General features: G+C 37.1%; 1 protein-coding gene across 5 annotated transcripts in view; it reads right to left on the bottom strand.

The window, feature by feature from the left end:
* Nucleotides 1–23060, bottom strand: part of ANKS1B (ankyrin repeat and sterile alpha motif domain containing 1B) — a 1085637-nt gene that overhangs the window by 674022 nt on the left and 388555 nt on the right. For all 5 annotated transcript variants that reach the window (XM_061125565.1, XM_061125567.1, XM_061125569.1 and 2 more), the window contains exon 11: nucleotides 3767–3903. In XM_061125565.1, coding sequence (XP_060981548.1) covers nucleotides 3767–3903 — 137 coding nt within the window. The remainder of the gene's footprint in view (nucleotides 1–3766; nucleotides 3904–23060) is intronic.

Here is a 23060-nt window from a genome sequence, read left to right as displayed (position 1 = left end):
AGTTGTCAAAATCCATCAAACTATATTCTTCTATTAAGGGTAAAAAGATGCTTCACCAGCAAAACATTAAATTAAAAAAAGACATAACAAAAAAAAAGCAAAAAGAAAACTGGCATGTCAGTGCTGTGCTGGGCTTAGTCGCTCAGTTGTGTCCAGCTCTTTGCGACCCCATGGACTGCCCACCAGGCTCTGCTGTCCATGGGGATTCTCTGGGCAAGAATACTGGAGGAATGCCCTCCTCCAGGGCATCTTCCCAACTCAGGGATCAAAACCAGGTCTCCTGCAATAGACCTACCTAAATTTTTTAACATGTAAATAGTTTTCAAGTATTTCAAGTATCTTTTCAAGTTTAGAAACAACTCTATTTTCAAGTATGAATAAGTGGGCCTAGCCTTGCAAATTCATCTAAATAGAGAGCTTCAGGCTTGAGGGTCAATATACTGAAAAGAAACAAAGAGAAGCCAGTAGCACATCAGTATTTCAGACTCTGTGAATCAAAAACAGAAAGTTTCACAATCTGAGGAATTTTAGGACATGAAAGAGTTCAAAGAAGCAAAGGTAAAAAGATCAAATACAGGATGCAGAATTAACAGTTGTGACTTACTGAGTTAATAAATATGTCAAATAGTCAAACTCAATAAAGCACTGCAAAATCTGTCACAATTAATACACCATTCAGAAACACATGCAATGTATAATCAGCTGTACCTCATTGAAAGCAAGAACTCATTGGTTATAATGGATATCTTCCATTTATAGATGGAGTTATGAAAGTAGACTAGATAAAGGTATGCATGAGGTGAAGGAGAAGTAACCCAACTTGCTCTATCTGATCAGTATCTATTTGTAGTGAGTGAATAAGATGAACGGTTCTGTTTTTATCTCTTATCTGTTCTGTATCATTCTTCTCACAATAAGACTAAACACATGTACTAATGCCCAGGCAAATAAATGTAAATTAATGATTAAGAGTTGCACCTATACTTCGATTTTCAAGGCTCATCACCAGTTTTAAGAGTGAAATGATTATTCCAATAATGTTATTAATTTCTAATTAATAAATGAAAACAGTATTTGAATACCCATAAGGAGATTAGTCCTGGGTGTTCACTGGAAGGACTGATGTTAAAGCTGAAACTCCAATACTTTGGCCACGTGATGCAAACAGCTGACTCATTGGAAAAGACCCTGATGCTGGGAAAGATTGAGGGCAGGAGGAGAAGGGGACGACAGAGGCTGAGATGGTTGGATGGCATCACCGACTCAATGGACATGGGCTTGGGTGGACTCCGGGAGTTGGTGATGGGCAGGGAGGCCTGGCGTGCTGTGGTTCATGGGGTCGCAAAGAGTTGGACACGACTGAGTGATTGAACTGAACTGAAGTCAATTAAATCACATTCATGCATTTCCAGACAGAAAAACCAGGAGAATTATGAAACACCTAGAGGGTTAAGCTAGGCTCTTATATAAGCTAACCAATAATTATCTTTCCTTTGGAACAGTAGCTCTCGACAGTGTTCCATTCCCGACACACCTGCGCCTTATCAGAGCACAGTAGGGAGGCCTCTGTTTTATCCATCTAGCTGTCCCCTATTCACACACTCTGGTCTCCAAACCATTTCTTGAAATCACATGTTCTACTCCAATACTCCTTCATAATTACTTTCACTTGAATTTTCTATTCCCTGCTCTCTACAATGTATGAAGAACCCCAGGAGATCAGGACTCAAAGGAGAAATAAGTATTGCACCAAAGTCTCCGAGGTAAAAGAAAGAGTGGCCCAAGTGAGGTTATATTCTTTCTTAATTATATACCTTAGCTGTTATTGTTCTACAACATATATACATATAGGTTGCATTGGTTCTAATTGAAATACCATCATCCTTAGTTTCACAATTTTTTCCCTTCATTTTTCCTTCCCTAAATCATCATTATAACATCTAATAAAGGAAAGTAGAGTCAGATACCTTCATACACATTTAAAAATGGACAGAACCAAGGAGTGGAGTCAAGTGGAATTTCTGGCTTTAACACTACTCCTAGATTTCTTCAAAGTTTACTAAAATAAGATAAGATATGTAAAGGAGGATTTATGGAGTAAGATCCTTTAGAGTTCATTAGACTACACAGAAAGGAATCTTTTTCATTCACTGAATGACCAAATGCATTTATATTAGAGAAGTTACACTGATATAAAATTAAATGTTTAGTAATAAATTTTGTTAATACATATAAGACAATCTCCTGTATAAATAGTTTAAAGTGTTGGAAATGCGATAGCTGCACAATAGCACCAGAAACACCTTAGCCTAGTGAGAAAACCAATGATAATAAATGTGACATTTAGCATCTAAATCTAAGTTTAGTGAGGTTTATTTCCTGAAACAAATGAACTAGGTCAAATTTCCCTGAAAACGGAGAGGAATTATTGAAGACATCTTCCTGCTCCACATACCAGGACATTGTGTGAGATAATACCTATGCCTCAATGAACCTGTAAGTTTTATCCTCAAAAAGAGGGAGCAAATTATATATCCTAATGAGGAGTTTTCTACCCTCTGAACAGGATTGCAGGAGACAATTATTACACCAAGGGAAGTACAAGAAACTTCAAATCAGTTGCACAACTTAGCCCCTTTGGAGTGCCAATATCCTTATCCATAACACTAAAATACACATTCCCTTGGAACTGATAAAGGTTGAACAAAATAATCTGTAGGAAAGTGTTCCATAAACTGTAGCAGATATGTAAAGCTTAAATGTCATTTTACTGATGAGGATGATGCTTATAATTTAAAAATCCAAAATAAGTTGTGTTAAAGAAGGTAAGATGTTAAACAAATTATTGCTCATTTAGGTCAAAACAATCTCAAAAGACATATTTGTTCTGCAAATTGGCTCAAAATATTTGTTCATACTATATATCTAAGTAGATAGTGAATGGCATTGATAGGATCCAAAGTTCCTCTCTCTTGAATTTTGTGAGGCCCATTCAGAATGAGCCAGGTTGAGAACACCACCAATTCCATGTTCTGAGTCCATCTGTTGGCAAAAATATAACGCAAACAGCTTTATAAGTGCTATTTTCAATAAAATATCACAGAACAGCTTGTCCCAATGATATTTCTAAAGCTTGCCTGCAAACCGCCTACTGGGAAATCCAACTGAAAGAAAGGGGGTAAGAGAAAGAAACCCATACAGAAAAGTGACAGAAATGGAAAAAAAGAACAAAGGGTAAAGAGACTAGCTAGAGGAAATTGAGCACTGGAGAAAAATAAGGAGCAATGAGAGGTGCAATATCAAATACAGACAAAATTAGTTTGAAGCCATAAAGGATAAAGATTTGGGGGAAATATATATATATATAAAAACAATTGGGGTTGGAGGATAAAGAACTTATCACAAACAATGTGGCATGTCCAAAGAAACGAAGACAAAAGAAAAAGGAAACACCAGAAAACATGTAACAGCTCAACAGTTTGAGCATAATTATTAAAATGTTGAGAAAAATGATGTGAAATAGCCATTTTTCTCAGCTTGTTTTTTCATGTAATATACAAATTCAATTTTCCAAAAGCTAACAGATTTCAATGTGTATCATCATCTCCAAGGGAAGGAAACATTCTCTTCCAAGTCCATTCTTTTAACCTGGAAGTCCATTTGCTTATTATAAAATAGTCCCGGTATTGCAATACAGATGGTGTGCATGCACTGATTCAAAAACAAAATATATTAAACTGTACATGATGTCATGATGAGCACTTACCTGGGGTCGAATGACTTTTACAATATTTTTGAGGGCAGTGTCAGGAGATGGAGGTGAGCAGTCAGGTGTTGGGCCTGTGGAGCTGTTTCTATGGTTACTAGTTCCTGGAGCAGTAATTGCTACCTCAGAGGCATTATCTGGGAATAAAAATAGAACGACCATGAACCTAATCACTCAGTTTACCTTTTAAGACTTAAAATTACGTTAATTAACATGAATTGATATTTCAACTTAAAACTGGTATTAATTACAAGATCATAATGTGGAATACACTTGGCAGTTTATCTTAAAGGTATTTGCTTATTAAATGTTTTATTTTCTTTTATAATGGTAAATATCCCCCTGTAGTTTTGTTTCAAGGAAGAAGAGTATCATTACTTAATTTATAATGATAGATCATCCAGCATAAATGTTTAGATTGTCATTATACAGATGACTAAAATATCACCTTAACTTAAAAGAAATGCTCTTTTTATATGACTGGACTAAGTTTTCTCTATAATATTTCAAATGAGTATTGGTCAAAGGAGAAGTTTCATACCTCCTTGATTCATAACATCCAAATTCATGCCTTCCCAAAGCACTTTTCCCAGAAATCCCTCAAATTGTGAAAAAAAAAAAAAAAAGCATCTCAGTAAATCAACCTACATAAAAAACTGACATTTGTGCAAAATAGTTTTATAATGTAGATAAAATCAAAATTATCACTCTCAGATACATGTATCTTCCTAGATGGTCAAAGCTAAGTGAATGAAATTTCAAAAATCCAAAGTAATCTTCCCTTATGTTCAGTATAGTGGGAGCAGAAATAAGAAACTGATGACTTGAAAATCAGCAATATGTATAACATTTTCCTCTTAAATTTATATCAAAACAAAATAACATCAAAGATGCAGTTTTAGAATGCTTAAAATACTGGGGAAAGGATGGAGAAGTTCTGTAAATAACTCCTGCTAGCACATAGAAGTTATATTATTTTAACGACAGTTTGGCAAATCCTCTAGAGCTTTTTATGGAAACTGTTGCAAGTGCAAATCTTCAAAACATTTACTTCCTTGTTATATTTTTAATTAGTCCCCAATAATTTTCTGTACTCGACAGCTGAATTGGTCCAAAAGTGACTAAGACTGTGAATTCTTTAGAGACCAGCAAGTTTCTCTGTTCCATGGCCATTGTCAACAATCCCAGGTGAAAAGCAATAATTTGTGAAGGCACTTCTTGCTCACAGAAAGCAAGAAGGATGAAACTCTACTCATTACTTTAAAATATAATTTATTACACTGTTGGTGGGAATGCAAACTAGTACAGCCGCTATGGAAAACAGTGTGGAGATTTCTTAAAAAATTGGAAATAGAACTGCCATATGACCCAGCAATCCCACTTCTGGGCATACACACTGAGGAAACCAGACCTGAAAGAAACACGTGCACCCCAATGTTCATCGCAGCACTGTTTATAATAACCAGGACATGGAAGCAAACTAGATGCCCATCAGCAGATGAATGGATAAGGAAGCTCTGGTACATATACACCATGGAATATTACTCAGCCATTAAAAAGAATTCATTTGAATCAGTTCTAATGAGATGGATGAAGCTGGAGCCCCTTATACAGAGTGAAGTAAGCCAGAAAGATAAAGAACATTACAGCATACTAACACATATATATGGAATTTAGAAAGATGGTAACAATAACCCTATATGCAGGACAGAAAAAGAGACACAGAAGTACAGAACAGACTTTTGAACTCTGTGGGAGAAGGTGAGGGTGGGATGTTTCGAAAGAACAGCATGTATACTATCTATGGTGAAACACATCACCAGCCCAGGTGGGATGCATGAGACAAGTGCTTGGGCCTGGTGCCCTGGGAAGACCCAGAGGAATCGGGTGGAGAGGGAGGTGGGAGGGGGGATCGGGATGGGGAATACGTGTAAATCTATGGCTGATTCATATCAATGTATGACAAAACCCACTGAAATGTTGTGAAGTAATTAGCCTCCAGCTAATAAAAAAATAAATAAATAAATAAAAATAAATAAAACTGCAATTAAAAAAAAATTTATTTTCACTGGGGAATCCAGACATAGGCTCTTGCAATAAAAAATGCAAGTGTGACACACCAAATTAAATAGATAATTCATAAAATGTCTTAGATGTGTCCAGAGCTCACTCTTGATTTAGTATAATACGTAAGGTGGGGTTTGAATAAGTATCTCAAGAATAAGCCAGGTTCTGAAAGACAGTAGTTTGTGGGGGAAGTCTTCTGAATAGGCTAAGGTAGTATGAGTGAACACTGAAATGGAGACAAAACATCAGGTAGCAAGAATGACAGGATGCATTCATTCTCTCTGATTTGTCCCCTCCTTCTTTCATTCATTGAATCATACATCTAAAACATTTATTTGGGAGCAACTATGTATTTGGCACTGTGTTTTATGGATAAATTGAAAAGAATCTCTGGTCCAGGATTAGGATGAATAGGTGGAACGCAGACTCTCAGGGCAGTGAAACTATTCTGCACAATACTGAAACTGTGGGTATATGTCTCTATACATCTGTCCAAACCCACAGAACGTAAAGCACCAAGAGTGAACCCCAACGTAAACTATGGACATGGTGTGATGAGGACGTGTCAGTGTCAAGCCTCACTGACTAAAAGCAAGTGTCCCACTCTGGAGGGGGTGCTGACGGTGCGGGCAGCTGCACCTGGGTGGCAGCGGGGAGTGTGAAAGGAATCTCTATACTTTCCACTTGATTTTTCTCTAAACTTAAAACTGCTCTAAAAAATAAAGTCTAGTAAAATTTTAAAAAATCTCTGCCCTTGAGAGGTATACAATCAAATGTGCCATGAGACATGCAAACAATTTATAATGCAATATAACTTGAGAGTTGATAACAGATAAATGAAGCATGATGAAAAAGCAGGGGGAGAAGAAATCAAACTGTGGCTGGGAAGGAAGATGGTTGTGAAAAGCTGCAGTTTTCAGGTAAGAAAGGTAGGACTAGAACATAAAACATAAGGACTTGGAGAGTGAAAGAGCGTAGATGAAGCTAATAGTTTATGTTAGGAAGACATTGGAGCTAAGTTTAGATAACTAAAAGTAGGTTTTATTATTTTTGTTTATGCTTAATTCTGTAGTCAATGTGAAATACTGAAGATATTTAAGCAGAGACAGGCCTAGTAATGACAATAATTGCTAATGGTTTTTGAGCATTTATTATGTGCAGGGAGCATGTTAAATTCTTTTACTTACCGAATCTCACTGAATCCTCCAAATAATTCTTTGAAATAGCTTCTATTACTACCATTCCCATTTTACAGAAAAGACAATCACAAAGTTAAATTTCCAGTAAATGGACAACAAGAAGTTCTAGATTGATGGCACATTGCCTTTCTGCTGGTTAGCATGCCCTAGGTATGCAAATGTGAACAGAGGAGGCACAGCCTGAAGACTATTGTCATAGCCAAGTTATGGGCAGTCTCTACTTCTGAATAGTCAACCAACTCCACAAAAACAAAGTAGAACATGGAAACAGTAAGACAGAAATAATAAAAACATAAAATATCAACCATAAAAATATCTTAGGGTACACTTGTGTGTACTATATGTATAATACCTGGAAGCAGGGAGACGAGTTAACAACAGTGACTCAGGATAAATCAGGGTATTAGCATTTGAGTTGGTGATAAGGTTGGATTCTGGATATATTTTGAAGATAGATTAACAGAATTTCTTGATATGTTGGATACAGGGGAGGAGAGAAATAGAGAAGGCAAGCATGACTAAGGTTTTTGGCCTAGGAACTGAAAAAGATGGAGTTTTGAGCAGTAGAACTAGGAAAGACTATTGGAAAAGCACACATTCTCTACTATATCACTTCAAATCTTGCTTCTATCCAATTTTCTCTCTTCTCTCCTTTTGGATTTCAGTGAAATAATATTAGACTTATTAGTTATTATAATTTGTTATCCCTTTTGTACCCTCATTGTTTTCTCTCTGTATTGCATTTTGGATAGTTTGTTATATTCATTTTCCAGCTTACTTATCAGCTATGTCTAGTCTGCTATCAAACCATTTACTTACTTTCAATTACACTTTTCATTTCTAAAATGTCTATCTGGTTCTTTTTCAAATACACTACATTATCATTTAGCATTTTCAATACCCCAGCATTTGCTTACTCTTATTTATTAGAATTGGAAGTTGTTTTGCTTTTTAATCTGTCTGATAATTCCAATGCTTGAAGTCTTCATGAATCTGATTTTATGCCTCTATTTCTCATTCACAGTATTCTGTTCTGTCTGTCTGTCACATCTTCAATTCTGTTCTACTTTTTACTTAACTTTTTATTAGAATGAATTAAACATTAATTATGACTCTATCTTTTAGTAAATATTAATTCAAAAAAGAATCCAAACTCATATTCAAATACCAGATGCTGGGGTTTGTGGAAAACCTGTCTGTTCAATGTTAGATAATTTATTTAATTTCTCTGGATTTCAGTCTCTTTAAAATGTGAGGATGATTAATAACTATATTTGGGGGCTTATGTGTGAGAGAATTCAAATGAAAAATAACTAGCACATAATCAGATACGTAGTATGCAGTTAATAAATTTGAGTTTCCTTTTTCCCTATCAAACCAAATATCATCAGAATTAAACTAAAATACGGAGGAAGAAAGAAAATCTAGAGAGAAAAGAAAGGATATAAATAGTAGTACTTTGCAGGTAATATATCTAGAGTAATGACTCTGAGTACTTGGGTAGAATTTGAGACCAGTATCTTTCAGCTACTAACACAAATTGGTAGGGACAGAATTTAATTCCAGAAATAAGAGATGGTCCCTTGAGGAATGATTCACTGAAAGGTCTGGCCCTGTTAAGTGCTTTTGCCTCAAAGCCAGAAAAACTGTTGGGTAGTTCATGCAGACTGTAAAGCAAAAGCTTCTTGAATGTTTCTTGTAAGTAATTTAATACATACTACAAGATAGTGAATAATCAAGTACTAAATTATTTAAAAAAGACTCCAAGTGTGTCCATCTTCTGAATCCATGATCTGTACCATTACACTATAATTTGATTTTATACTACCTTGCATTGTTCATTATCTCTTCCAGACTAGGTTGTATTTTCACAGTGACTTACATTTCCCTTATTCTCTCCACAGCTCTTAGCTCAATGCAATCTTCTAAGAATACTAAGTGAAGTAAAATGGATAAAATAAAACCTGTGTGTCAGGGGAAGCCATCATAAATGTCCTTAATTGCATGGAGAAAGGTGATCTGGTTTTTATAATTCCATGGTCTTTTTGGAGAAATCGAAATGAACAGTATATTCTAGAACATATATAAGAGTCTTAGGAAAGTGATTTATTCTTAAAATATCCTTTATTATATTATTTATAAAAATCCACCAATCATCCAGTGGACTTTGCAAAATGACAGCTTATATCCACGATGGCTTTACATGGTCAACCTGCATTTCACACCTGCAGCTACAAAACATTTCTGATGAAAAGGAAATGAGGTGTGTAAAAATTGCTTGGAGAAAATTACTGAATATATTTGCAATTTCAGATTGAAATGAGACATCTTCCAGTCACATCATTTTCTATGCATTAGATTATGCATTATGACTGTCAGTTTCTTCTATAATAAAAAGCATAGGGAAAAACTTCCTAGTTTACAGGGGCTTTTACAAGAAAAGTATTCTATGAATACAAAATAATTAATTTGTAATGTTATAGTGCAACAATTTTACTGTCATTCACTAGCATGTACTGAACAGCTAAAGTATACCAGAGACCGGGCTAGTTGCTATGTAGCTGGCAAATAGGACTGATATTACTTTGGCTGGAGAGTCAGGAAAGGTCTCATGGAAGAAGTGGTGATTAAGGAGTTCTCTGACAGATTAGTAAAATTTAGAAAGAAATGAGTGTGAAAAACATTTCCAGAGTTGGAAGTAGGAGGAGCAAAAGGTATTGATAAAAAGATGGGAAAGAGGCACATGTAGGAAGAGTTAGTTTGAATAGAATAGAATATTCATGGAGGTAATGCTAAGAAATGGAGGAGATACATAAAACAAATTTGGGCTCTAGAATCAAACAAATCTAATCTGAAATCCTGCCACATTCAACCTCAGTTTCATCATCTGTGAAAAAGTGCTTTTCTCATGGTATTTTTGCAAGAATAAATAAAATATGTGTGTGTGTATGTGTGTATTTTTGCCTGGCACATAGTAAGTATTCAATTAAAGTAACTATTGCTATTACTATCCTATACATGCCTGATAATAATAACTATAAGTAGATAGGTGGCTTGAGGTATTATTGTGGAAAGTCTTGAATTACCAAGTAATTAAGTAAGCGATATCAAGTAAGCATTTAATAATTATTAGTGTAACAATTCATGAAATATAATTTTCAATTTTGGCTTTAAGTTAGAAATTTGCAAAGCTTTTTTGTAAAGGTCCAGACTGTAAACATTTTAAGCTCTGCAAGCTAGGTCATCTCTTTTGCAACTATTCAGCTCTGCCGTTATAGCACAAAAGCAGCCACAGACAATATGTAAGCAAATGGGTGGGGCTGCATTACAAGAAAACTTTATTGACAAAAACAGGAATGGGCCAGATTTAGTTTATAGGCCATAGTTTGTAGGTCCCTGTCATAAGTATTTCCCATGGAAATGTTCTCCCTCTGATGGAGACACCTAGAAGAATTATATATTATACATCTACTTTTCCATTTTCATGTTATATATGAACATTCTTCTCACTATGCAATTAAAAACTAAGGTTTCATTATGAAAAATTCATTTAACATTTGTAAAACATAACATTATATCTAATGCAAGGGCAATGCCTTGGGACAATAAGTGTTTAAAAGATGCGTATTGAATGGGTGAATAAATAAATGAATCAGACAAATCGAATCTTTTGAATCCTAAAGTGACTTTCATTAATCCTATGACCATCATTTCTGGGAAAGAGAGTATGAAAATCATAAGTGAAATAGCCCAAATATCATCTGTTTGTTATTTTCAGTGAGAAAGTACTTACTCTGCATCATGTGAGGAAGTTAATATTTAACAATTACTTTAAAGAATTATTTAACATTTCAAATAGTTAATACATAATACTTTCTCCTACCAACGGTTTCTTGAATGCAGAGTTCCAAAGAATAGCAAGGAGAGATAAGAAAGCCTTCCTCAGTGATCAACGCAAAGAAATAAAGGAAAACAATAGAATAGGAAAGACTGGAGATCTCTTCAAGAAAATCAGAGATACTAAGGAAACATTTCATGCAAAGATGAGCACAATAAAGGACAGAAATGGAATGGACCTAACAGAAGCAGAAGATATTAAGAAGAGGTGACAAGAATACACAGAAGAACTATACAAAAATGATCTTCATGACCCAGATAACCATGATGGTGTGATCACTCACCTAGAGCCAGACATCCTGGAATGTGAAGTCAAGTGGGCCTTAGGAAGCATCACTACGAACAAAGGTAGTGGAAGTGACAGAATTCCAGTTGAGCTATTTCAAATCCTAAAAGATGATGCTGTGAAAGTCCTGCACTCAATATGTCAGCAAATTTGGGAAACTCAGCAGTGGCCACAGGACTGGAAAAGGTCAGTTTTCATTCCAATTCCAAAGAAAGGTAATGCCAAAGAACATTCAAACTAGCACACAATTGCACTCATCTCACAGGCTAGCAAAGTAATGCTCAAAATTCTCCAAGCGAGGCTTCAACAGTATATGAACTGTGAACTTTCAAAAGTTAAAGCTGGTTTTAGAAAAGGCAGAGGAACCAGAGATCAAATTGCCAACATCCACTGGATCATTGAAAAGGCAAGATCATCCAGAAAAACATCTACTTTTGCCTTATTGACTATGGCAAAGCCTTTGACTGTGTGAATCACAACAAACTGTGGAAAATTCTCAAAGAGTTAGGAATACCAGACCACCTAACCTACCTTCTGAGAAATCTGTAGGTTAAGAAGCAACAATTAGAACTGGACATGGAACAACAGACTGGTTCCATTCAGGAAAGGAGTATGTCAAGGCAGTATAGTGTCACTCTGCTTATTTAACTTATATGCAGAGTACATCATGAGAAATGCTGGACTGGATAAAGCACAAGCTGGAATCAAGATTGCTGGGAGAAATATCAATAACCTCAGATATGCAGATGACACCACCTTTATGGCAGAAAGCAAAGAAGAACTAAAGAGCCCCTTGAGGAAAGTGAAAGAAGAGAGTGAACAAGTTGGCTTAAAACTCAACATTCAGAAAACTAAGATCATGGCATCTGGTCCCATCACTTCATGGCAAATAGATGGGAGAAACAGTAGAAACAGTGGCAGACTTCATTTTGGGGGGCTCCAAAATCACTGCAGATGGTGACTTGTAGTCATGAAATTAAAAGACGCTTACTCCTTGGAAGAAAAGTTATGACCAACCTAGACAGCATATTAAAAAGCAGAGACATAACTTTGCCAACAAAGGTCCATCTAGCCAAAACTATGTTTTTCCCAGTAGTCATGTATGGATGTGAGAGTAGGACTATAAAGAAAACTGAGCGCTGAAGAATTGATGCTTTTGAACTGTGGTATTGGAGAAGACTCTTGAGAGTCCCTTGGACTTCAAGGAGATCCAACCAGTCCGTCCTAAAGGAAATCAGTCCTGAATGTTTATTGGAAGGACCGATGCTGAAGCTGAAACTCCAATACTTTGGCCACCTGATGTGAAGAACTGATTCATTGGAAAAGACCCTGATGCTGGGAAAGATTGAAGGCAGGAGCGAAAGGGTCTACACAGGATGAGATGGTTGGATGGCATCACTGACTCGATGAAAATGAGTTTGAGCAAGCTCCAGGGGTTGGTGATGGATGGGGAAGCCTGGCATGCTGCAGTCCACGGGGTCACAAATACTTGTACAAAATTGAGTGACCGAACTGAACTGAAGAATTAGAAATTTTTTCTAATATACTGAAAACTGAAACACTTGAACATTCATTACTATCAACAACCATTTTACATATTCAATAGTATTGATCAAGCAGATATTTTACCAGATAAAGTAGGTGGTGGTGGTGTTTGTTTAGTCACTAAGTTATGTCCAACTCTTTGCAACCCCATGGACTACATGGTAGGCAGATTTTAAGATCATCCTGTCTGATCCCTGCCTTATGGTATTCATGTTTTTGTTACATTCTCACCCCTAGACTGTAAATTGAACTTGTTGACCAGCTTCTAACAAATAAAGATAGAACAACTGACCCTTGAACAATGCTGAGGTTAGGGATGCTGACATCGATTAGTGTAGTGTAGTGTGATGTAGTGGAGTATGGTGTAAAATCCTAGGATAACTTTCCAATTGGCCCTCATGGTCAGCAGTTCCTCTGTAGCTGAGGTTCTGCCGCTATAGATTCAACCAACTACCAATGGTATAGTCATGTAGTACTCATTTATTGAAAAGAACCTGAGTATAAATGGACCCATGCAGTTCAAACCCATGTTGTTCAAGGGTCAACTGTAATGAGATGTCGCTTCAGGATTAGGTTAGAAGGAGAACGTGCCCTCTCATACTCTCTAGACTCTTTTGCAGAGGAAAGCAAGTAACCGTGCTGTGAACAGCCTTTGGGGAGGCCCTCCAGGCACTGTGAGGGACTAATGCCCTCAGTTTAACAGCCTACCGGAAACTGAAACTTGTCAATAACTGCATGAGTCACCTTAAAAGTGGACCCTTCACACCCAGTCAAGCCTTGAAATGACTGCAGTTCTGGCCAACAGCTTGACTGTGACCTCAGAAAGACCCTGCTCCAGACCCACCCAGCTAAGACCCTCCTGGATTCCTAGTCCACAAAAACTATGTGTGTGCATGCTTAGTAGTGTCTGACTCTGCAACCCCATAGACTGCAGCCTGCCAGGCTCCTCCGTCCATGGGATCTTTCAGGCAAGAATACTGGAGTGGGTTGCCATTCCCTCCTCCAGGGGCTCTTCCTAACCCAGGGAGCAAACTGGCATCTCCTGTGTCTCCTGCCTTGCAGGTGGATTCTTTACCACTGAGCCACCAGGGAAGCCCACAAAAACTGTGAGGTAACAAATATTTGTTGCTTTCAGCCACATGCTTTGGAATAAATTGCTACATGGCAATAGATAACCAATATGTTAGGTGTTTGGCTAACATTTATAACAAGGTCAACATGTTAAATGTTTAGGCTAAAATAGTAAACAAACTCTCAACCTCATTTTGAAGTTGCTGCCTATTTAATGGAAAATACAGAAGGAAAACTGTAGAATTAAAAAACTGTGTCACTCATGCTACTGTGGAAGCACAGAAGAGTGAGCCATTAACCGAATAAGGGGACCGGGTTGGGGAGTTAATTTATGGGTAAGGAGAGGAAGAAAAGAAGAAGTATTTCATCATAGTCTTAAAGAATGAGTGCCATCAAGCATTCAAGGAGGGAGAAGCATTTTAAACAAACAAGCAAGCAAAAAATAAAAAAACAAAACAAAACACAATATGCAATGGGGCAGAAGTATGAAAGAGCATTATGACTTTGGGGAACTATAAAAAGCTAGCCTGGATGGGACACAAGACGTGTGTGGGAAAATGAATGGAGATGATGTTGGCAAAGTAAGGTATTAAGATGAAAGATGGCAAGGCATGTGAAAAGATGAGAAAACAAAACTGACTGTGAAAGATTGAATTTTTCTATTAAAAAAATCAGCAACATTGCATTTCTAAAACTGTTTTCTTTGAAGCTATGGTCAAACATCACTTCCATCTATAAAAGGAACAGACTACAAAGCTACAGTCACTTTAAAATTCTCATCATAGACGAGGCCACATTTGTGTGCTAAATGCATGCTGATGTTGGTTGACCAGCAGCTTCAAGCTGACATTTGGTGTTTGAACAACTATAATCTGTAAAGACCTTTGGTCTTATCTACATCAGAGAAGCTCTTCTAAGAACCCAACAGCTCCAAGGTTTCAAGGACATCAAAGAGTCCACAGTCTCAATTGAACCATGAAAAGTAGCCCCATGAATAGACTGTGGTAGGACAATATTCTCTGTCTCCTCACCCCCTCGTTCTTGTTCCCATTCCTCAACCATGGCAGGGACAGCATCTTTAGCATAATTACAATAATTATATAATCAGAATTATGCTGTAATTTGTGAGGACATTAGTAGAAGGAAGTCTTATTTGTCCTACAGATTCCCTACTCTGAAGAGCTCAAGAATTTAGGAGGAGTTGGGGCAGTTGCTAATAGAAATTCACCAGCCTCCAGGATGGTACCAAGAGTGACAGTTCCTTGACTTTTACCACCAGGATGAAATAGATCCCTGGGGTGATGCAAAATTTCGGTAAGCGAAATGAGAGGCAGAGGGAGGCCAGAGGAGATGAGTCCCCTCACAAGGCTGACTTTTATGGACTGAATTGTAAGCAAATGAAGAGAGTAAAAAAAATTAAATAAAATATTTTATCTCACGTTGGGCAATTCATGGATTCTTTAGTTTTGTGAATATATTTGTGCTTCAATTCTCACACAGATTTTTATTTTCCAGGATCTATTGGATTTGAGCGCCATTTTGGGTTTTAATCCTTTCTTTTGGTCTTGAGGACAAATACTTTTTTTTCTGATTTTACTCTCAGTGGTGGCTTGTATTCACCTCCTGTATCCATCTGCTCACTTAAAACTGGTGTTCACACCAAGCTGACCACGCCACACCCTCGCAATGTCCTGTCAGCCTGGAGCCCCTCCTAAGCAGGCACTGAACCCTCATTAAGAGAACGTAAAAAATGAACTTGCTAAAACTCCAGATGAAGGCATCATGGTAGCTGGAGGTGAAAATGAGATTTATTCTTTCATTATCACAGGGCTAAATTCCAGGATTCTTTCACATTCATGTGAAATGTGAATGACTCTGCTAAATGTAAAATGTAAAAACGACTCTGCTATAGTCTGCACTGACTCATACCTATCATTTATTGAAATTCAGTTTACTCTCTTTTATGCCTCAAAGCCAAAGCACATGTTTCCCATTTCTTGCTTTCTACCCCAAGGCTGCCATTACCTTGGGACCTTCAGACTTCTTGTAGATGCTTAAGCAGTCATCTAAGCCTAATAGTGTTCTGACTTCTACTCATGTGATTTCTTTTATTTTATCTTTTTGATGTGGACCATTTTAAAGTCTTTATTAATCCATTTCAATATTACTTCCATTTTATGTTTTGTTTTGGCTTTGACCACGAGGCATGTGATCTTAGCTCCCCTACCAGAGATGAACTCATACTCATGCACTGGAAAGCAGTCTTAACCACTGGACTGCCAGGGAAGTCCCATTCTCATGTGATCTTTGATTTAACTCCTTTCATATTATTGTATCTGAGGCTAAACCAGGCACCTCATTTGAACATCAGTGCTTCATTTGGGTATCGTAATCTCAAAGAACCCATTCGATACAGACAGCCCATCATTTTCACTCTCTCATCACTTCCTGCACTCAAAGTAAGCCTATTGCTCAACCCCATTGCTATAAACTAATCCTTTTATCTATCTGATTTTATTCAATCTATCAACTGCTTTCTATCTTCACTTTTTACATATTCAGCTTAGACATAATGATTCATCATTTAATAACTCTCTGTGTGGATCACAATAAACTGTGGAAAATTCTGAAAGAGATGGGAATACCAGACCACCTGACCTGCCTCTTGAGAAACCTGTATGCAGGTCAAGAAGCAACAGTTAGAACCGGACATGGAACAACAGAGTAATTCCAAATAGGAAAAGGAGTACGTCAAGGCTGTATATTGTCACCCTGCTTATTTAACTTATATGCAGAGTACATCATGAGAAACGCTGGGCTGGAAGAAGCACAAGCTGGAATCAAGATTACCAGGAGAAATATAAATAACCTCAGATATGCAGATGACACCACTCTTATGGCAGAAAGTGAAGAACTAAAGAGCCTCTTGATCAAAGTGAAAGAGGAGAGTGAAAAAATTGGCTTAAAGTTCAACATTCAGAAAACTAAGGTCATGGCATCTGGTCCCACCACTTCATGGCAAATAGATGGGGAAACAGTGGAAACAGTGTCAGATTTTATTTTTCTGGGCTCCAAAATCACTGCAGATGGTGATTGCAGCCATGAAATTAAAAGACACTTACTCTTTGGAAGGAAAGTTATGGCCAACCTAGACAGCATATTAAAAAGCAGAGACACAACTTTGCCAACAAAGGTCCATCTAGTCAAGGCTATGGTTTTTCCAGTGGTCATATATGGATGTGAGAGTTGGACTGTGAAGAAAGCTGAGCACTGAAGAATTGATGCTTAAAACTGTGGGGTTGGAGAAGACTCTTGAGAGTCCCTTGGACTGCAAGGAGATCCAAACAGTTCATTCTAAAGGAGATCAGTCCTGGGTATTCATTGGAAGGACTGATGCTGAAGCTGAAACTCCAGTACTTTGGCCACCTCATGGGAAGAGTTGACTCAATGGGAAAGACCCTGATGCTGGGAGGGATTGGGGGCAGGAGGAGAAGGGGATGACAGAGGATGAGATGGCTGGATGGCATCACCGACTCGATGGACATGAGTTTGATAAACTCTGGGAGTTGGTGATGGACAGGGAGGCCTGGCATGCTGTGATTCATGGAGTCACAAAGAGTCAGACATGACTGAGTGACTGAACTGAACTGAACTGAACTCTCTTACCAATAACTACATCCATTCCTCTTGTCGTTTTACCACACACTCCAATCAAAACTCTAATCCCATCTGTAGTTGACACTTTAATATACCTTTCACATCTGAAAAATTTATTCCCCTAGCTATTTGAAGTGTTGCTGGCTGAGAGTCTTCACCTATCAGCCCTCTTCGGGAACTGTGTCAGCTGAAGAAAGTTGCCTGTCCCAAGGTCACACCCCCTTCCAGGAGCAGCCTGCTTCTGATGTCTGGTTAACAGAGGGCTATAAAGGCTGTGCCTAGTCACCACCTTGGGATCATTGTGAAAGACTGTCCCAGTATTGCAGTTCCCTGTGGAGTCCACAGAGGCCTATGTGGAGAATTCATTGCACCCTGACCTCTCCTTCTGCCCTGTTCAGCTTCCTTTCCACAGTCATCGCTTCTGAGAGCACTCTTAATTTCGTTGTATGCCAAACTCCATCTCCAAGTCTACTTCCTGGTGAATTCGACCTAGATTGAACTCAGTCTAATTGTTCTCAGTGGTCTCCTTCACCATTTTTTTCAACAATCAGGTACTAATCACTGCTAAAAACTGAAAAATGTTATCAAACAATTTAATATGTTCTTAAAAGTCACACTATTGTGTCATTTCTACCTTACAGAAGAATCTATCCAGATGACATTCTGTTTTCTTAAACATATTCTTTAACCTAAACTTTTCAAATTCAGTAAATTGCTCATATGACCCCATAAAATCAATGATGCTTTTACTACACATTATTGAAATTTTTTGTTTGAAACTTGAGGACATTTTTTCTTATTAACAAAATAGTGCTTAAATACTAGATACAAAGTGATAGTCTACTTATGAGTGCAAAAGTATATGATCATTGAAACTTTAAAAGCCTAAAGGGTGTTGCTTTTTAAAAAAAAATTAGGTGACAAAATCTCAGAGCTTCTGATGTATCTGTTATTAATTGTATGTACATCTAAGGGGCCTCTTTCAGAAGCAACCAAAAGTCCTGTAATTATCCATGCTTAACACCTATTTTCCAATTTGCAGAGTTATGATGAGAAATATTTCAAACACTGCTTGGCATCTCTGAACTGACCCATGAGTGTATAGTATACACAGGTCAGGAACTAGTAGACATACAAAAACATAACACACACACACAGCCTTTAAAGCGTTTACTCTTCAGTGTACTACTAATGGGAAAGAAATATACTGTTACTCTTATAAATGCCCTTAAGATGTCAAGATATAATATAGGTTTTTCTATAATCTGAAATCCTTTCTTTCCCTCAAAAAAAAACAAAACCTACCATTATAGCAAAGTAGAGACAAACACTGTAAGGACGGACTAGCATGAAGCCTTTCTGTTTTCACTGTTCCCGCAGCCACTGTCAAGTTACATGTGCTGCGCTGGGTCGCTCAGATGTACTCAACCGTGTCCAACGTTTTCTGACTCTGTGGACTGTACCTCACCAGGCTCCTCTGTCCACGAGATATGGTGGCCCCCATCGTAAATGTCCTTAGAATTGATAGTGCAAAAACTTATACATGGAATGAGAGTGCCATATGATAAATTTTAATCCCATTAATTCAACAGATTACACAAACTAACCACCACAGTAAATTATAATCTAACTTTAAAGTAAATATTCCATGAATTGAAACAAATTTATCTTTACATCTGAAATATCAAGAGCTTACTCTTAAAGAAATTTCTCCCTTCTTTCTTTATGAACCTTTCCAAGAATGCATAAATCAGTATTGCCTGTAATTTTTCTAAAATAGATACTTGAAAACTGTATTTCTGGTCTTTTACTCAGCCAGCTCCCCAATGCCTCAGTATGATAGAAAAGGTTCATCATAATTTCTACTCAACCACTTCTTTTATCTTTTCCCACAGCCCCTTACTTATTTTCTACTCTAGAAAAAGACTCTAGTTCTCAGAATGCATCTAATTTCCTCTGACATATAGTATGACAATTCACTAATTGTCCCCCTTAGTATGACAATTCACTAACTGTCCTACCAGGCCCAGCTCCAATGCTACCTTCTTAATAAAGTCTTCTCTGGCTGTCAGTGAGTTACTCTCTAACAGTTCCTGCATCATTTCCTCATATGTCTAAAATTAAGCTCATCACATTATAATTATTCATGTAAGAGGGTCCCCATAAAGACTATGATCTCCTTGAACACAAGAATGTTTCTTATTTCTTTATATCCCTCAAACTAAGTACTGTGTATTAGATGAATGAACAAGTACAAGGTACTAATCAACTGATTAGATACTTCAAAATAGTAAAGGAATAAAATAATTCTCATCCCAGAATTTGAGGAAAAAGAATTCCAAAAGCATTTTAGGATTTTGTCTAAAAAGATTTCTGCTGCTGCTGCTGCTGCCAAGTCACTTCAGTCGTGTCCGACTCTGTGCGATCCCATAAATGGCAGCCCACCAGGCTCCCCCATCCCTGGGATTCTCCAGGCAAGAACACTGGAGTGGGTCACCATTTCCCTCTCCAATGCATGAAAGTGAAAAGTGAAAGTGAAGTTCTAGATGCTAATAAATCACTGAGAGTAGTAACAATGCTGTCATCATCCTGCTCCTCTACAACCAGCTTTCCTATAACATTTATTAAAGTTTCTGTATCAACTATGGTTACCATAAGATACATATTTGATTTTAACCAAGTAAAATTGTGCATAAAAAGAAAATCCTAGAAGGCAACACACCAAATGTCAATAACACCCATCTCCAGCTGGTAAGATTATGGTTTTTTATTTTACTTCTTCTTATTTTTGGCCACACTGAGTGGCACTGCAGGATCTTATTTCCCTGACCAGGGGTCAAACCCACATCCCCTGTAGTAGAAGGACAGAGTCTTAGCCACTGGACTACCAGAAATGTGCCATATTTGTTTTAGTTTTATTTTCTAATTTTTTTCTACTTCTCAAATATTCTTCTATGAGTATATGTTACTTTTATGTTTGTTTCAGACATTGGATATTCTAAAAAATGCATTACAGATAAATATTTAAAAATCCACTTTTATACTGTCATAAAACTATTTCATTGCCCCCTCTCAGGAGTTAATCACCATCGCAAGGTTAGTATGCATTCTCCATCTGCGAGTTTATACTTTTATTACATATGTATACATTTATTATCTATATATTCATTACATATTGGACATACTGTGTTTTGTATTTATGTAAATATATTATGTGTACAATTCTGAATCTTGCTATTTTCAATTAACATTATTTTCAGGATATATACAAGTAAATGCTTGTAAACATGGTATTTTAATTTTAATTGAAGCATAATGTTCCATTTTACTAAAATTTTCACTGTGATTCTCTTCCTTATGGACATTTTATTTTTTCCCAATTTTTTATTCTTACAAACAATGTTACAATGACTATCCTTCAGATTCTTAAAGTTCTGTTTTAAAGAACTATACCTAGAAGTAGAATTGCTATTTAAGAGAATAGGCCTTCCCAGGTAGTGCTAATGGTAAAGAATCCGCCTGCCAATTCAGGAGACACAAGAGACATGGGTTCAATCCCTGGGTCGGGAAGATCCCCTGGAGAAGGTAATGGCAACCCACTCCAATATTCTTGCCTGCAGAATCCCATGGACGGATGAGCCTGGCGGGCTACAGTCCACAGGGTCGCAAAGAGTCGGACACGACTGAGTGACTTCACGACTTCACGATTGAAAGATTTTCTGATGTCTGAAAGACCCTTGAGATAGTAAGATAAATCCTACTTAGTTATGATATACTTTTTAATAAATTGCTGGATTCGCTGCTCTGGGATAGATGATTGTCTTAGAACTAGTGTACTAATGCCCACAGGCAAGGTGCAGAATGTCGTAATGCCAGGATGATCTGGTAGAGAATATGACACCAATGTTGGCATTGGGTGGCATGGTGTACATTCCCTACCCCAAGGAACCAAAGACTTGCCAAACAGCAGTTCTAAGTTAGGCGTCTTCACCTAAAATTCTGGAAAAGTTTACAGATAAACGTTCTCCAGGTGCTTTGACAGGTTATCAGTCTGCCTACTGCTATACTGCTGACTCTAAGAGCCGGAGGCTTGGAAATGTTCCACCCTTCCAGAGACTGCCATTCTTTGTGGCACTGAAACAACTAAATCTAAACCTGAAAGAGTGGACCAAGAAACAGACCAGTACCGAAGAGGGTTCAGCAACGACAGAAAGAAAGAACAGAAAATTAAAAATGAATTTCTAACAAAATAAACCTGATATTAGAGACAGATAACAACTTTTAACACAAATAATGATGAGAACTTAAAATATTGAAGAGCAACATGTTTAAAAAAAGACTTCGTGGGGGAAAACAGTAACTGATCAAAAAATTTCAGATGATGTGAAGGTAAGGATGGCCTATTGTTAAAAACTGAGTTAGTGCCCTAGAATATGAAATGAAAAAAATACTTCAAAGTACAGAATAAAATATATATATAAATCCTAGAGATTTATTCTACAAATATACAAATAGGAGGAATTCCAGAAAAAATAAATAGATGGACATATATCAATAATTTTAAAGTATAATTAAAAATCCCCTGGTGAATAAATTTATTAGTCTGCTTCTGGAAGTTCTAGGCAAGATTAATCAAAAAGATTCACACAAACAATTATACATTGGAAAAAATCTCTGGGATGAAAGAATTATCATACACACTCCCAGAGAGAAATAACACTTTATTTATAATGGACAATGGCACTAGCATTAAATTTTTCATCTGCCTCACTGAAAACTAGAGGATAATGGACTATCAACAGAAAAAAATAAACTCTGGACAGAATGGACACTTAAATAATGTATAACAGGAAAAAGTAGTGATGAAAAATAAAACTCTATCCTTCTACCTAATAAACTCTGATAATGGTTAAATAATTAGAACAAAGATTCTAAATGAAGAATCTTGAAATAATAGATGAGAAATGTTGCAGTGAATGTTGAACTAAAATTCCAGAAGTTGGGTGTCTGGAGAAGAGTATGTGGTAAAAACATTCTACTTCTAAGAAGAGCTGAAAGTGAAGACTTAAAGTCACTGTGTTAGTCTCTCAGTCATGTCTGACTCTTTGTGACCCCATGGACTATAGCTCTCCAGGCTCCTCTCTCCAAGGAATTCTCCAGGCAAGGATAGTGGATTGGGTTGTCATTCTCTTTTCCAGGGGATCTTCCTAACCCAGGGGTCAAATCCAGGTCTCCTGCATTGCAGGCAGATTCTTTAAGTCTCATATTACAGAGGAATGTCAGAGACTGCTAGTTTTCACCCAATATCTTACTCTTCCCTTATTCTCCAATATTAAATCTTCAGTTCTCAATTGAACACAAGTCTACCTAGAATTCCTAGCTCCCTCTGCAAGAAAAATGGCCATATGACAACATTCTGGCTTAGCAAAAAGGATGTAGAATGTCTGCCTATTCCAGAGTGTCCCCTTAAAGGATCTGAGTGTGTCTTTCCCATCCCCTAAATCCTTTTAGGATTAATTATAATGTGATGTAGTGAAAAAAAAAGTTGTGAATGGGGACAACCTAAGGCTAG

This window comes from Dama dama, chromosome 22 (assembly GCF_033118175.1).
Source record: "Dama dama isolate Ldn47 chromosome 22, ASM3311817v1, whole genome shotgun sequence".
NCBI lineage: Eukaryota > Metazoa > Chordata > Mammalia > Artiodactyla > Cervidae > Dama > Dama dama.
Note: the sequence above shows the minus strand (reverse complement) of the source record. Positions and strands in the feature narration are given on the sequence as shown.